The following is a 15,963-nucleotide window of genomic DNA, read 5'->3' on the forward strand; positions in this document are numbered from 1 at the left end:
GGAATTATAGCATTAAAGGTGTGGTGGGGGGGGGGGTACAAATTATTATAATTTGTTGTAAAGAAATACAAGGGATGCAAAGTATTATGATGGTATTATAAAGATTATAAAGAATTATGACGAATTCTGTTTGCGGCTTCACGTCACGATATGGAACAGGCCCCGCTCCCACATCACCGTCACCATGGAGATCAGCCTCCGCCTCCACCCCCCCGTCAGCCTGCAGAACATGCTCCGGCCCAACTGTCCGTCTCCCTGAGAACAGCCCCTGCCCCAACATCACGGTAATTATGGGCAACAGGCTCCACCTCCACTATCCCGTCAGCATGTGGGACAGTCCCCGACTGCAGTCTCCCTGTGGAAACAGGCTGCTCGCCACCAAGGGAAGAGTTCATGCCCCTCTGCCCCTTACCATTGTGTCTGCCCCCTTCCTCCGTGGAATCACCTAAGTGACAGAACACGTCTCCGCTCTGTCTCCACATCTACAGGCCCCGCCATGATCTGTCATCATAGCGACAGGCCCCGCCCCGATCTGTCACCATAGCGACAGGCCCCGCCCCGATCTGTCACCATAGCGGCAGGCACCGTTTCGCAGCTGCTGGAAATAGGCAATGATTCAGCTGAAATGGATATTTCAGCGCAATCTTCAATTGCTGCCTGAACTGAGTCTGGGTCACGGCATAAATCACAGTGTTTGTGCAGCAACTCAGGAGCTGCAGCATGAAGCCTAATTCCCGCAGAAACTTAGGTAGTATTGCAGACCTATACCCAAACCACCACATCCGCCACCATATCGAATACACCATGAACACTGCCCATAACAGCATGAAATTGGCCGAGATAGCTAACAGCAAAATGATAGATTTCCTTCGGCTCTTCATCTCTGGATCTCTGCGACTCTCCCCACTGCTGTGAGCCCGAAGTCTCCTGCGTGATCTGCTGCTCACTAAAATGTATCTGACGGTGACAGCATTGAGCAGCAAAATCAGTACAAATGCGACCCCCGGGGTTAAAATGTTGTGGAGGAACTCTATTGTTCCCCAGATCAGAGAGGATCGAACATCCCCTGCTATCGCACAAAACCAGGGTTCGTTATACAGCCAATACCGATCTTTTAACATGAAATACCAAAAGATGTTCTTTAAACCGCTCAACACAGTCACTGTTCCCAGAACCACAGCCGCCGTTTTCTCGCTACAATATTTACTTTTCAGCTTCTGGCAACAAATGGCCACAAATCGATCAAAGGTGAAAGTGACGGTGAACCAGACAGAACAGTCTGTGGCTGCATAAAGCAGGACGGCGTGGATATTACAAGTCCGGACGGAAAACATCAGGAACTGAAACTGTTTCTTATAAACAATTGGAATGTGCCTCAATATCAGGTCGAGGATAATGGTCAGTAGATCCGCCGCAGACATGGCCACCAGGTAGCGAGTGACACATTTGGAGAGACCACACTTTTCCCGAGACAGGATCCCGATCGCCAGCAAGTTAACTGTGAGGAAGGGAAATAAACAGAACAATTCAATATCTGGCTCGACGCAACTTACCAGTTTGATTGAGGACATATTGAGATTAACAAATGTGTTCCTGTATCCAGTGATGCACTGAAATAATTGGATGTCAAAGAACAAGCGGGAAGGTCTGTCATACGGTGGAAGCCTAGAGAGATTAAATGACAAAAAATGACATTAAAATTGTTAAACTTAATGTTGATCATGATCCTCCACTTCATTCCTTCCTTGTCTGGTTTGTAAACTGTTCCGTCTCTAATCTCTCCCAGTTCTCATGAAGGGACATTGACCTGAAACATTAAATCTGTTTCTCTCTCCACAGATGCTGCCAGAGCTGCTGAATATTTCCAGCATTTTCTGGTTTTATTTCAGATTTGCAGGTTCTGCAGCACCTTTCTCTTGTATTGAAACCTAAATGTGCAGTTGACTGAGACACACCCTCACCTGTGACAGGCAACATGGAATTCTATTATTTTCAAACAATAATTGGAAATGAGTCCACTGAAACATCATGGAAACAAATAATCTCAATCGTCACTAAGTTAGCTGTAAACAAGGTAAATGATCATGAAATTATACATTAGGTTGGAAGTGAAAACAACTGTTTGAAAGAGTTCGGGGTGACATGTGCACATTTGTTACTGCTTTCAGTATGCATCTAATGATTATGGCAGAGACCGGGATTTCTGCTGGAGACAGGGAGCTGATGTTACGAGAGCCAGCCGGGTTACTGACGATGCTATGAGGGGGACCACATCTTGCCAATTCAGAGGCCGGAACCGGCGTAAGTCAATGGTGTTCAAGCCATTTACTGCCTGGCGCCGTAGTCCACATTACTTTAAGGATGGGGACCCCGCCTGACACGGCTGCTGAACACTCAGTGGGCCAGCAGCTCAGTAGTATCAGCAAAGCCACCGAGAGCAGTGCAACTGCCAGTATTAAACCAGGCCTGGGTGCTAGAACATCGTTGGAGCCCTGACCCTAGGTAAGTGTGGACACCACGGCCAGTCAGATAGTCGGGGTCACTGCTGGTAACACACTCGGCCTGGGGCCAGGGCAGGACTGTGACTGCAAAGCCTCAACTCAGGTAGGTGTGGCAAGAACACTATAGCCGGTCAGGGAGTAGGACCACTGCCAGTAATACACCAGGCCTCGGACCAGAGCCATGACTGGAGACCCAGACCCCAGGTAAGTGTAGCGACAAAACTGGAACCAGTCAGCGAGTGGGGTCACTGCCACCAACACACCAGAACTGGGGGCAGGAACATTGCTGGAGTTCCTGGACCTCAGGTAAGTGTGATGCGGTTTCTGAGGCCAATCAACGAGTGGGGGGCATTGCCAGTAATACACCGGGCTCTGGACTAGGAATATCGCTGGAGCCCCAGAACTCAAGTACGTGTGGCGAAGACACCGGGGCCAGTCAGCGAGTGGAAATGGGGGTGGGGGTGACGGGGGGTACAGCTGGTACCACACCAGGCCTGGGACCAGTACCATCGCTGGATTCATGTAACCCAGGTAACTGTGATCAGGACAGAGGGGCCGGTCAGACAGTGGGGGCTACTGCCAGTAATAAGCCAGCCTGGGACCAGGACCTGTGAGGGATACCTGAACTTCAGATATGTGTGGTGACGGATGTGGCAGCCAGTCAGGGAGCGTGCGATGCTGCCTGTACTATAGCAGGTCTGGAACCACTGCAGGTTCACTAAAACCCAAGTAAGTTGGCGAGGTCGCCAGGGCATGTCAAGGAATGGGGTAGCTACGAGGGAAGGGGCAGGCACTGCTGGTACTACACCAGGCCCGAGCCTGCACCCACTTTTCCACAGCATGGAACCAAGAAAGGTGTTTTGGGGTCATTGGGGCCGGTCATCAAGTGGGGACCACTTCCAGATCTACTACAGTTCTGGGACCTGGACTATCCTGGAGTCCCAGACCCCGGATCAGTGTAGCGGTTTCGGTGGTGGGGGGGTGGCAGTCAGGGAATGGGGCCAACATCTGGTGCAACACCAGGCCTGGAACCAGATGTACTGCTGGAGCCCCACACCCTAGGTAAGTGTGGCGAGGCTTCAGGACCAGTCAGAGACCGGCGGCCACTGTCAGTACTACCCAAGACCTGGGTAGTATCTCAGATAAGTATGGTGGGTTAACCGGGATCAGTTAGGGAATGGGGGCCACTGACGTATTTCAGCTGGATGGGACCATAACCATCGCTGGACACCCATAACAAATATCAGTGTGGCACTGTCTCCTGGGCCTGTAAGGAAGTGTTGGGGGGGTGGGGGGCACTGCCAGTACAAGAATAGGTGTGAGACCATTGCCATCCTGGAGAACCACACCCCAGGTTTCTGTGTCAGGGCAACTGAGATAGCCACAGAGGAGGAGAAACTGCCCACAGTGCACCTTCCTGGGTGCATGGTCATCGCTGGAGTCACAGACCACAACTGAGATTGATTACCCAGGGCCAGTCAGGGAGCGGGAGCCATTGCTGGGTACTACACCAGGACTGGGACCAGGAGAGGCCTTGGATTCCCAAACCCCAGATAAGTGTGGTGGGTCACAGGCGCCAGTCCGTCCGCCCTTGGAATGTGGGTGAGGGTGGTCGGTCAGTGCAGGGGTGTTTAACGAAGAGTTGGCCTTGGCTGCAAAGGGCCCATCCACAGGCCATAGATTACACACGGAGGACGACTCTCCCACTCCCTAAGGGTGGCTGCCTTGTTTTACTGGGTAGCCTGCATAAGTGGTGGGGCTTCCACCAATCGCTTGTGTAATTCCACTTAAAGGCCTCAGTTGAACTCCGGGAGACCAGAGACAGAGCGAGACAGAGAGGAGCACGGCGGGAGTGGAGGTTTAAAAAAACGCCAAATTCCCAGAGACTGAGACCGGAGACAGAGCTAGAGAGAGAGGAGCAGGGCGGGATCAGAGAGAGAGAGGAGCACGGCGGGAGCAGAAATAGAGAGAGGAGCATGGCGTGATCAGGGGGAGAGAGAGGAGTCTGGCTGGAGTAGAGAGAGAGAGAGGAGCGCGGCGGGATTGGAGAGAGAGAGAGGAGCCTGGCGGGATCAGGTGGAGAGAGAGGAGCATGGCGGGAGTAGAGAGAGAGAGAGGAGCACGGCGGGATCGGGGAGAGAGAGGAGCAAGGCGGGAGCAGAAATAGAGAGAGGAGCACGGCGGGATCGGGGGGGAGAGAGAGGAGCATGGCGGGAGTAGAGAGAGAGAGAGTGGAGCACGGCGGGATCGGAGAGAGAGAGAGGAGCCTGGTGGGAGCAGAGGGAGAGAAAGGACACGACGGGATCAGAGAGAGAGAGGCGCATGGCGGGAGCAGAGAGAGAGAGAGGAGCACAACGGGATCAGAGAGAGAGAGAGGAGCACGGCGGGAGTGGAGAGAGAGGGGAGCAGGGTGCCAGCAGTAGGATCGGAGAGAGAGAGGAGCCCAGCGGGATCGGAGAGAGAGGGGAGCATGGCGCCAGCAGCGGGAGCGGAGCAGGAAAATATTGAAAGGTGACATCATAGTGTGGTCACAATCAGCAGTGAGAGCAGGGAAACAGAGAGCCACTGGGGTACGTGTAGAGGTAAGCTTTCACTTGAATTTGATTTAAATCAAACAGAGAATCAAACATCATAGGCAAGCAGGTAGATGATTGGTTTGGGAAGAAACTACCTGTTTGGTGAATACCCCCGAAGAGATTTAGGTCCATTTTATTCCTAACGTTTAAAATAGTAGTGGAACTAGTGGTAAGCTTAATAAAATATATAATAAAATATATTAAAAAAGGGAAATAAATTAAATTATTGAATAAAATAATTAAGTAGTTAATTGAAACACATTAAGAATGTTAGGACAGGTGATGTGTCACAGCTGCAGCATGTGGGAGCTCTTGGATGCCAGTGTGATCCAGGGCAAACACGTCTGCTGTAACTGTTTACAGCTCGAAAAGCTTCAGCTCTGAGTTATTGAACTGGAGTCCGAGATGCAGACACTGTGACACACCAGGGAGGGGGTAAGTTACCTGGACATTTTGCACCAGGAAGCGGTCACATCCCTTAGGATAGGGTCTTCTGATTTGGTCAGTGGTCAGGGACAAGGGCGTGTGGCTGCAGCTGAGGCAGGTCAGGGGACCCAGAGGGCCGTAGTGCAGGAGCCTCAGCCTTTGCGATTGTCCAACAGGTCTGAGGTTCTTTCATCTTGTTTGGATGAGAAGGGGGCTTCAGGGTGGATGAGAAAGCTGATCATGGCACCATGGTATAGGAAGCCATTCAAGTGGAGGGAGATTAAAGGAATTCAGTAGTAGTAGGGGACAGTATTGTTCGGGGGATTGAAACTGTTCTGTGCAGCAAAGAGCGAGAGCCCAGACAGCAATGTTGCCTGCACGGTGCCAGGGTTTGGGATATTTGCTCAGGGCTGGAGAGGAGGATCCAGCCGTCGTGGTCCATGTCGGTACCAAAAACATAGGTATGACAAGAAAAGAGGTTTTGCATAGTTAGTATGAGGAACTAGGCACCAAATTAAGAAGCAGAACCTCAAAGGTAATAATATCTGGATTAGGCAAACCTAAGACTAAATCAACAGATAAGGCTAGAGGTTACAAAAGTAATAAAATGACAGAACAAAAGACTCTGTATCTGAATGCACAAAGTATTTGAAACAAAACAGCTGAACTGAGAGTGCAAATAGAAATAACTAAGTATTATCTGATGGCCATGACAGAGACAGTTTCAGCGCCATCAGTTGGATTGGTGGCCACTGCCGGTACTGCACAGGTCTTGGACCAGGCCCAACGCTGGAACCCGGACCCAAAGGTGAGCGAGGCAACGTCACCAGGGCCAATCTGGAAGGCCCGGGCAAGGGGAATTGGAGGGCTGGTTATAACGCCCAGGGGAGAGAAGTCCTGAGAAGTTCGGTGTTTCCTGGGCAGGGCCTCCGCGGGCCGCAAATTGCCAATGGATGAGGGAAACCCCCCATGCCCTATTTTACAATTCACCCTCCCCACGTGGCAGAGACCCCCCCACCCCACGACCCACAACACTGGTTAGATCCCAACAGGGGCGGGGGAGGACCTTATTGTCTTCATTTGGCCTGTCGGTTGGAAGGTCATCTTCGGCCCCTTCAGCTCCCAGCAAGATCACTTGACGGTCGAGCAACAATGGACCCTCATGGACAGGGTGTGGGGAGGTCATGGAGGAACTTGAAAATAAGGATGAGAGTTTTAAAATCAAGACGTTTCTTGATCGACAGTCAAGCTGGGGCAGCGAGCACAGGAATGATTGATGAACGGGAGTTGCTGTGAGTTAAGAGAACAGCAGCGGAATTTTGGGTTACCTGAAGTTTACAGGGAGTAGATTGTGGGAGATCAGCAGGAGGGCATTGGAATTGTCCAGTCTGGAGGTAAGAAAAGCATGAAGGAGGGTTTTGAGCAGAGGAGCCGAGACAGGAGTAAACTCACAGGAGTTACAGAGCTGGAAATTGCCCATTTTTGTGAAAGTGCAGATATGTGGTCAGAAGCTCATCTTGGGGTTAAATATGGCACCAAGTTTGCGAAGAGTCTGGTTTAGTCTCACACAGTTCTCCGGAAGAGCGATGGAGTCGTTAGTTAGAGAATGTGGACTGAACACAATAGTTGAAATCTGCTCAATGTTTAATTGGCACAACAAGTGCGTGAGATACAAACAGAAAGTGCTGGAGATAGTCAGCATTTCTGTCAGCATCTGTAAAGAATGAAACAGAAGTAATGTTTCAGATCTGTGGTCTTTCATCAGTTCTGAGTATTTGTTTTATTCATTCATGTGATGTGGGTAACGCTGGCCAGGCCAGCATTTATTTCCCATCCCTCATTGCCCTTGAGAAGTCGGTGGTGAGCTGCCTTCTTGAACCGCTGTAGTCCCTGTGAGGTAGTTACACCAACAGTGCTGTTAGGAAGGGAGTTCCAGGCTTTTCACCGAGCGACAATGAAGCAATGGCGATTTGGTTCCAAGTCAGGACGGTGTGTGACTTGGAGGGGAACTTACGGCTGGTGGTGTTCTCATGCATCTGCTGCCCTTGTCCTTCTAGTTGGTAGAGGTCGCAGGTTTGAAAGGTGCTGTCCAAGGAGCCTTATTGCGTTGCTGCAGTGCATCTTTTAGATGGTACACACTGTTGCCACTGTGCGTCGGTGGTGGACCGCGTGAATGCTAGTGGATGGGATGTCAATCAAACGTTGTTCTGGATGGTGACGAGTTTCTTGAGTATTGTTGCAGCTGCACCCATCCAGGCAAGTGGAGAGTATTCCATCACACTCCTGACTTGCGCCTTGTCGATTGTGGATAGGGTTTGGCGAGTCAGGAGATGAGTTACTCGCCGCAGGATTCCAAGCCTCTGACCTACTCGTGTAGCCATGGTATTTATATGGCTACTCCAGTTCAGTTTCTGGTCAATATTAGCCCCTAGGATGTTGATAGTGGGGGATTAGTAACGATCGTAACACCACTCAATGTCAAGAGGAGATGGTTGGATTCTATCTTGTTGGAGATGGTCATTGCCTGGCACTTGTGTGGCGCGAGTGTTACTTGCCACTTATCAGCCCAAGCCTGGATATTGTCCAGTTCTTGCTGCATTTCCTCACGGTCTGCTTCAGTATCTGAGCGGTCGCTAATGGTGCTCAATATTGTGCAATCATCAGCGAACATCCCTACTTCTGAACTTATGATTGAAGGAAGCTCACAGATGAAGCAGCTGAAGATGGTTGTGCCCAGGACATCAACCTGAGGAAATCTTACCGTGTTGTCCTGGATGGTTAACCCTCAATAACCACAACCCATTCTGTGTTGCACTAATCTCTGTTTTTTATGAGCACGAGACAGAAAATGTAAACTAGAGGGTGAGGGGACGAAAGAGAGAATGGAAAATAGAGAAGGAGGGAAAGGCATGTTTGTGCTTCTATCCAAGCCTATGGATTGTGATTCGTGATTTTCCTGCACCTTTTCCTGTTGAGTCAGATGACAGACAATCTTCATGCTGCCTCCTCATTTCCATGGATTCCATATGCCGCCCTTGGTGACTTGTTCTGCCGACTGCCAGTAGACTCAACAGGTGCCTAACTGCGTATGAGGCTGGCTCGTAGCATCTGGCATCACCAAGATTATTCAGGAAGACGCTATGTTCCTGCTTTATGCCTTTTCTGAACTCCAATCTCACACTCATCCTGCTTTCTGGGATGATGTGGAAGCTGCAGATGGTGGGACTATGGACGTTCTGCTTTCCATCCCACCCTAATCCCACACCTCAACTCTCCTCTTATGATTTTATACTGTCCAATGATATCCAAAAACTGTTCCACTTTCCAGTCACAGCAGCTCCAGGAGACAGAGAGAGGGAGCAGAGAGCAACACCATAGCACTGATGGTGAAGCCCCATCATTTGGTTTGACATTCGCAGCCATCCAATGATAACCTAAAACTGCCCACTTTCTAGTCACAGCAGCTCCAGGAGACAGAGAGAGGGAGCAGAGAGCAGCAGCACAGCACTGATGGTGAAGCCCCATCATTTGGTTTGACATTCGCAGCCATCAGCTCAAAGATTCACACTGCGTGAACCTGAGAGACGAGTATCGAGGCTGAATCTACACGTGAGATTCGCCGAGCACTAATGGGCTGCGGACAGGTCGAGGGAAGGTGTACTTCATACACTCGTTCAACAGAGGCAAGGTCAAATAAAAGTTATAATACACGGGCCTCAGATGAGATCATTGCTGGAGCAGCAAACAGGAGAGCATTAACGGGCGTGCACACTAAGATGTTGTGTGCATTGACAGGCCTCTCAGACAGTTTGTTGTCACTGTCAAGGAGCATGGAGGAGTCCGGCTCCAATATGATACAGGACATTGCACAGAGTTTGAATCCATTCTTTCCCCTGTGGAAGTGGACGGTAACTCCATGACAACATGACAGGACCCAGCCATGATAAAGCGTCTGGTGGCCATTGTTTCAGCTTTCACTGCAGCACAGATGGCAGACAACCATTTTAATGCTGCAGTAGAAGATGTGACTGAAGTCATGAGATCCATGCTTGCTGCCATGCAGGATCGTTATGGCTGCCATCATGGCTGTGGATCTCATTGCTCAAAGGGGTTTTCAGGCTCTGACAACAATCCAGCAATGCGTGATCGAGTCGATTACGAGGATTGCTGATATGTCACCCCATGGGAGTGGCAGTGGCTCCGTGTAACAGAAACCTGCTGTCCTCTCAGCCCACCGTGTCTGGTCCGATTTTCCAAGTGAACATTTCACTTAGGGGTATTTCGCCCCTTTCTCCCCATATTCCTGTGCATTCTTCCTTTTCTGGTAACTATGTCATTCCCTTTTGAATGCTTCGATTGACGCTGACTCCATCGCACTCTCGATATCCTAACCACTCACTGCATGATTTATTTTCTCATGTTGCCATTTTTTCTTTTGCCAATTACCATAAATCTGTAAACCAAAATACATTCGATGCTGGAAATCTGAAAGCAAAAAGCAAGTGCTAGAAATACTCAGCAGATCTTCTTCTCCCTTCATAGATACTGCTAGACCTCCTGAGTTTTCCCAGCACTTTATATTTTTTATTACCTGAGATCTGTGCCCTCTCATTCTTGATGCTTTCATGAGTGTAAACAGTTCTTTCTTTTTTCCTATCTATATTTCCACACACACCTCATCAGGCATTACTTATTTGTTCGTGGGATGTGGTGTCAGTGAATAGGGCAGCATTGCCGATGAACTGAGTGACTTGCTCAGCCATTTAAGAGTCAACCACTTACTGTGGGTCCGGAATCAAATGCAGGTTATACCACGTAAGGAAAGTAGATTTCCTTCCCGAAAGGGCATGGCTGTTCTAGTTGGATTTATATAACCATTGAGAATGGTTTCATTTTCACATTAGGATAGCTTTATAACTCTAGGTGCATCAATTGAATTCTGCCACCCTGGTATTTGAACAGATTTCCCCAGAGCACGGCCAGGAGTTTCTAGATTACTAGTCCAATCACATTACCACTACACCACCACTTCCTCATTAACCGATTGCACATGCAGTAGGGGTCATAGATTGTCAGGTTGGACATAGCGATCCAGAGAGAATATGAGGAAGATTTTTGTTTATGCAGCAGGTGGTAACGACCTTGATCTCTTTGTCCATGACTGTGGTGCAAGGGGAGAAAATCAATGTTTTCAAAAGGAAACGTATGGGCACCTGAAGGCTGCGGGGATGGAACAAGGGAGTGGGACTTAATGAATTGTTCCACAGAGAGCTGTCATGTACTCGATGGGCTGAATGGTCTCGTTCTGTAACGTAAATGATTGTATGACAAAATGACTCTCCATGGATATGAATCAGAGTTGTCTCACACACAGCTCCTGGGTTAGCTGCAGGTAAGTAACGTTCCCTGGAGAACCCAGGGTGGGTGCGGCAGAGCCCCCTCCTCCTCCCTCTTTACAGAGCTTCCCCTCTCTGCAGTCTCTTCTCCATTTGGTGGCCATGTGACAGACCCAGAGACATGTAACTAAAGTCCCCATACCTCGTCCAGAGTTGGGTCACCAAATCCCCTGACCTCCCTGAATATCTGCAGCAGCTCATAACTCAACCTCCAGCAAAACATCCACAGCAGCTCCACTCACTTTACAATAGTTGAAATAATTCAAATGCTCCTCACCTACAAGTTGGTTGCCAGATCCTTTTAAATAACGCTGGAGGTGATCCTCGCGCTGCTGAGCAAAGGTTCAGCTGAAAGTGACTAACACAGGCAGTCAGTGGACACACACAGACCAAGTTACAAAGAGGTGCAATAAAGTTTTCAGAATAGTGCACTGATGACACGTTCAAACATCTCCTCACACTAACAACACATGATTTTTATGTCCAGGCTAGAGCTATGCCCAGCATGGGACACTGTGCAGGTCGCGCTTGCAGTGGACGGCTGTGTCGATGCACTCATTTTATGGATCCAGGCCTCCGCAGTATCGGCACCAGGGGCACCGTACTGCCAAAAATCACACACGGGGAAGATAGAAAGGGAAAGAGAAAATCGTTTTGGAAAGTTACAGGGTGGAGGTGGCTGGCAGATCAACTCGTACTGTTTTATTGATCCAGGCTTCCAGAGTTCTGGCACCGGTAGTACCATGGAAGAGACAATCACGACAAAAGTCGGATCCAGAGGAAAAGAAATTCACTTTGAAAGAGAAATGGAAAAAAAATGTTGAAGGCAAAAGAATTGTAGGAATATCGGAAATTGACAGGTGAATGGGACTAATTGGAGAGGTGAGGCCGTGGAGGAACTTAAACAGTCAAGTGTGGATTCAACAATGACATGGATAAGGGCTTATATAGCAGATGGGCTGAGGCACAGATGGAGATGGGTGGTAGAATACGCAGGTTGCTGACAGTCTAATTCAGCCTCAGACTTTTGCCAGGCTGGTGTATGCAGTTCACGGATAGGTCGTGGATTTGGTGACGGAGTCCAATGGCACAAGAACATATGAGTTAGGAGCAGACGTAGGCCATTCACCTTTCAAGCCTGCTCCACCATTCAAGAAGATCTGTTTGTGTATCGAATTCCACACTCCCATGTACCCCCGATAACCTTTGATTCTCTTGCCCAACAAGAATCTATCCACCTCCGCCTGAAAAATATTCAATGGCCCCGCCTCCGCCACCTTCTAAGGCAGAGAGTTCCAAAGCTGCACACCCCTCTGAAAGAAAAAAAAAATCTCCTCATCTCTGTCCTAAGTGTGCGACTCCTAATTTTACAACAGTGCCCTCTAGTTCTGGATAAGAGGGAACATCCTTTCCACGTCCGCCTTTTCAAGACCGTTCAGGATCTTATATACTTCTAGCAAGTCTCCCCTCAATCTTCTAAATTCCAGTCAAAACAAACCCATTCTATCCAACCTTTCCTCAGAAGACAACCCGCTCATTCCAGGTATCAATCCAGTAAAGCTCACATGAACCACCTCCAATGCATTTGCATCCTTCCTTAAATAAAGAGATCAAAACTGCACACAGTATTCGAGATGTGGTCTCACCAATGCCCTGTATACATGAAGCATAACATCCTTATTTTTATTTTCAATTCCTCTCGTAATAAAGGGTAACATTCCATTAGCCTTCTTTATGACTTGCTGTACTTGCATGCTAACTTTTTGCAACTCCAGTACTAGAACACCTAGATCCCTCTGCGACTCGGAATTGTGCATTCGTTCTCCATATAAGTAATACACCGCCTTTTTATCCATCCTGCCAAAGTGCACAACTTCACATTTTCCCACATTATATTCTCTCTGTCAGATTTTTACCTACTCGCTCAACCTATATCGGTCTGCAACCTCCTTATATTCTCGTCACAGCAACGTTTCCACCCTACATTTGTGTCATCTACAAATTTAGCTACCATGGCATCACTCTCCGAAGTCATTGATATCAATTGTAAAAGATTGAGGCCCCAGCATAGACCCCTTCGGGACTCCACTGGTCACACCCGACCAATCAGAAAAGGCCCAATTTACATGTACTCTCTATTTTCTTCCAGCCAGCCAATTTTATCTCCATGCTAATGGGTTACCCCCGACATATGAGCTCCACCTTGCACAATACCTTTGATGGACACCTTATCAAATGCCTTCTGGAAATCCGAGAACCGTACATAAACTGGCTTCCCTCTGTCCACAGCGCATGTTACTCCTTCAAAAAACTTCAATAAATTAGTTTATTTCCCTTTCACAAATATCCGACTATTCCCGATTACCTTGACTTTTCCTGAGTGCCCAGGTCTAGCCTCCTGAATCATCGATTCTAATAACTTCCCACGATAGACGTCAAACTAACTGGCCTTTAGTTACAGTGTTTCTGCACCCACCCCCCAACCTCCCCACCCCCCACCCTCCGCCACCGGCACCCCCCCTCCCGACCCAACTTCTTTAATCGAGACGTTATATTTGCTACTTTCTGATCAAATGGAACTTTTTATGAATCCAGCGAATTTTGATAAAAATAACAACAACGCATCTCCGACCTCGTTAACCACCTCTTTTAAGACCCTGCAGCCCATCAGGACCCGGGTGACTTTAAATCCGCAGCTCCATCAGTTTGCTGAGTACCACTTCACTGATGACTGTAATTTTCCCAGGTTCCTCTCTTTCTTCCACCTCCTGATTTATATCTATTACTGGAATGTTTGTTCTGTAATCAAGACAGAAGCAAAATGTGTGTTCATTTTATCCCCCATTTCCTTATTATCTACTATGAACTCACCATTCTCACTCTCCAGAGGATCAACAATCACTTTACTTACTTTTTTCTTTTCTAAATACCTGTAGAAACTCTTGCTATCTGATTTTACATTTTAAGTGAGTTTCCTCTCATACTTTAATATATTTCTCATGATTAACCCTTTAGTCATTCTCTGTTGTGCTTTATATTCTGACCAATCTGCACAATTATATGCTTTTTTCCCCTGAAGTGCGATGCTTTCCTTAATTTCATTAGTTATCCATGGATGGTGGGTCTTCCTCTTAGAATATATATTCCCAATAGGGATAAACCTGTGTTGAGCATTTTGAAAAATCCCCTTAAATGTCTTCCATTGCTTCTCTATTGATCTACCTCCTAGTCTAATAACCCAGTTCACTTCAGCTAGTTCAGCGTCCATGCCCACATAGTTGCCCTTATTTAAGTTTAAAATAATAGCCTTAGACCCACTCTTTTCTCTTTCAAACTGGATGGCAAATTCAATCATATTGTCGTCTCTCCTACCGTGAGATGTCTTTGCTCTGAGGCTATTAATTAATCCTGTTACATTACACATTATCAAGTCTAATATAACCTGGTCTCTGGTTGGTTGCTGAACGTGCTGCACTAGGAAACTATCTTGAATCTATTCTATGAACTCATCATCCAGGCTACTATTGCTGATCTGATTTTTCCAGTTTATATGTAGATTAAAATCACCCATGAATATTACCATTCCTTTATCACAATCAACCAATATTTCTTCATGTATAATTTGCCCTACAGTGGGATTACTGTTAGAGGCCTGTATACCACCCCCACTAGTGACTTTTTCCCCTGCCATTTCTCATTTCCACCCAAACCGATTCTACATTCTGATCTCATGAACCAAGGTCACCTCTAACTATGGCACCAATGCCATCCTTGATTAACAGTGCTCCTCTTCCACCTTTACGTCGCTCCATATTCTTCTTTAATGGCATATCACCCTCAATATTTAGGAAACAACACTTGTCGCCTTGCAGCAATGTCTCTATAATTGCTTTCAGATCATATTTATTTACGTCAATGTACACGTGCATCTATTTTTTATGAATGCTAAGTGCATTCAGAACACAGTCTTTAGCGTTTTTTTGCCATCGTTGGACCATCTAGTTTTGACTGTTAGCATGGTATTAAGATTTGAGTTTTCTCTCTCTCCGTTCCTGCCATTGTCTGACCTTCATTTCCCATGTTACTATTATGCTGTTCTGGCTTGACCCTACCCCTTGATTTGCTACATCGACACTGACTACAGCCGTCCCAAATTTGAAATTACATGTACAATATTGCGATGAATCAGGACTTACAACTCTCATAGCTGGAAATAAAGAGTTACCAGGGCAGCAAAGCAACAAAGTTGATTGAGTAAATACAAAGGGCTCCAATACATGTAGCAATGCTTTATATAAATTAGATCTGGATATAAAGATTTTCGAGGAATAACGGCAGCAACAAGGAGGACAATGTAATTGACCAGGACAGTAATGCCGTTACACATGGTTTATGAAATTAATAGCTGGATCGAGTGAGACTTACCGGGGACACCAACAATAGCGAGGATGGGATAGTAAAAGTATTGAATAATCCGAAGTGCGAGTTGCATCCGATATTCTAATGAAAGCTGATCATGATATTTAGAAAAAATATAAAGATCCCAGGATAAAGTCCTGCCTATTGTTGGAACAAAACTCCTGTCCATTGTTGTAACATATAAATCGACTGTTCTCAGATACGAATCCATTGTTGTAACATTCCAATCTATTGTTCTCAGATTCTGATCCATTGTTGTCGCATTCAAAACTATTATGATCAGATTCTGATCTATCCTCTCTCTCTCTCTCTCCCTGGACCTGCGGATCCCTGTTAGTGCTGGTGTTGATGCTCTGCTGATACCATGGGATAGCACATAGAAAGGAGTCTCTTATTCATAGAAGAGAAAAACATTTCAGTGACATCATTAAGGTCCATGGAGGCTGACATTAGTTACATTCACTGAACAAACAGGTTCAGTTAACCCCTTATAATCCAACACTTTTTGCACCATAACAAAGTAGAACATTATCCATTCTGGATGGGATATTTGAGAGCAAGAACGGTGGAAATAGCGGAGGCAGCGGCCAGAATCTGTCAATTCTCTTTGGATGTGTGAGCGTTGACAGGGAACTGGAGGGTTAG

General features: G+C 47.3%; 1 protein-coding gene across 1 annotated transcript; it reads right to left on the bottom strand.

Annotated features, from left to right (window-relative positions):
* Window positions 1-566: 566 nt before the first annotated feature.
* LOC137356428 (probable G-protein coupled receptor 139) lies at window positions 567-15,571 on the bottom strand. Its single transcript, XM_068022320.1, has 2 exons — window positions 15,325-15,571; window positions 567-1,498 (listed from the first exon to the last, which is right to left on the bottom strand). Exons 1-2 carry the CDS (start codon window positions 15,569-15,571, stop codon window positions 567-569), a joined length of 1,179 nt encoding a protein of 392 aa, XP_067878421.1.
* Between the last annotated feature and the right edge of the window lie 392 nt (window positions 15,572-15,963).

This window comes from Heterodontus francisci, chromosome 45 (genome assembly GCF_036365525.1).
Source record: "Heterodontus francisci isolate sHetFra1 chromosome 45, sHetFra1.hap1, whole genome shotgun sequence".
NCBI classification, from domain to species: Eukaryota; Metazoa; Chordata; class Chondrichthyes; order Heterodontiformes; family Heterodontidae; genus Heterodontus; species Heterodontus francisci.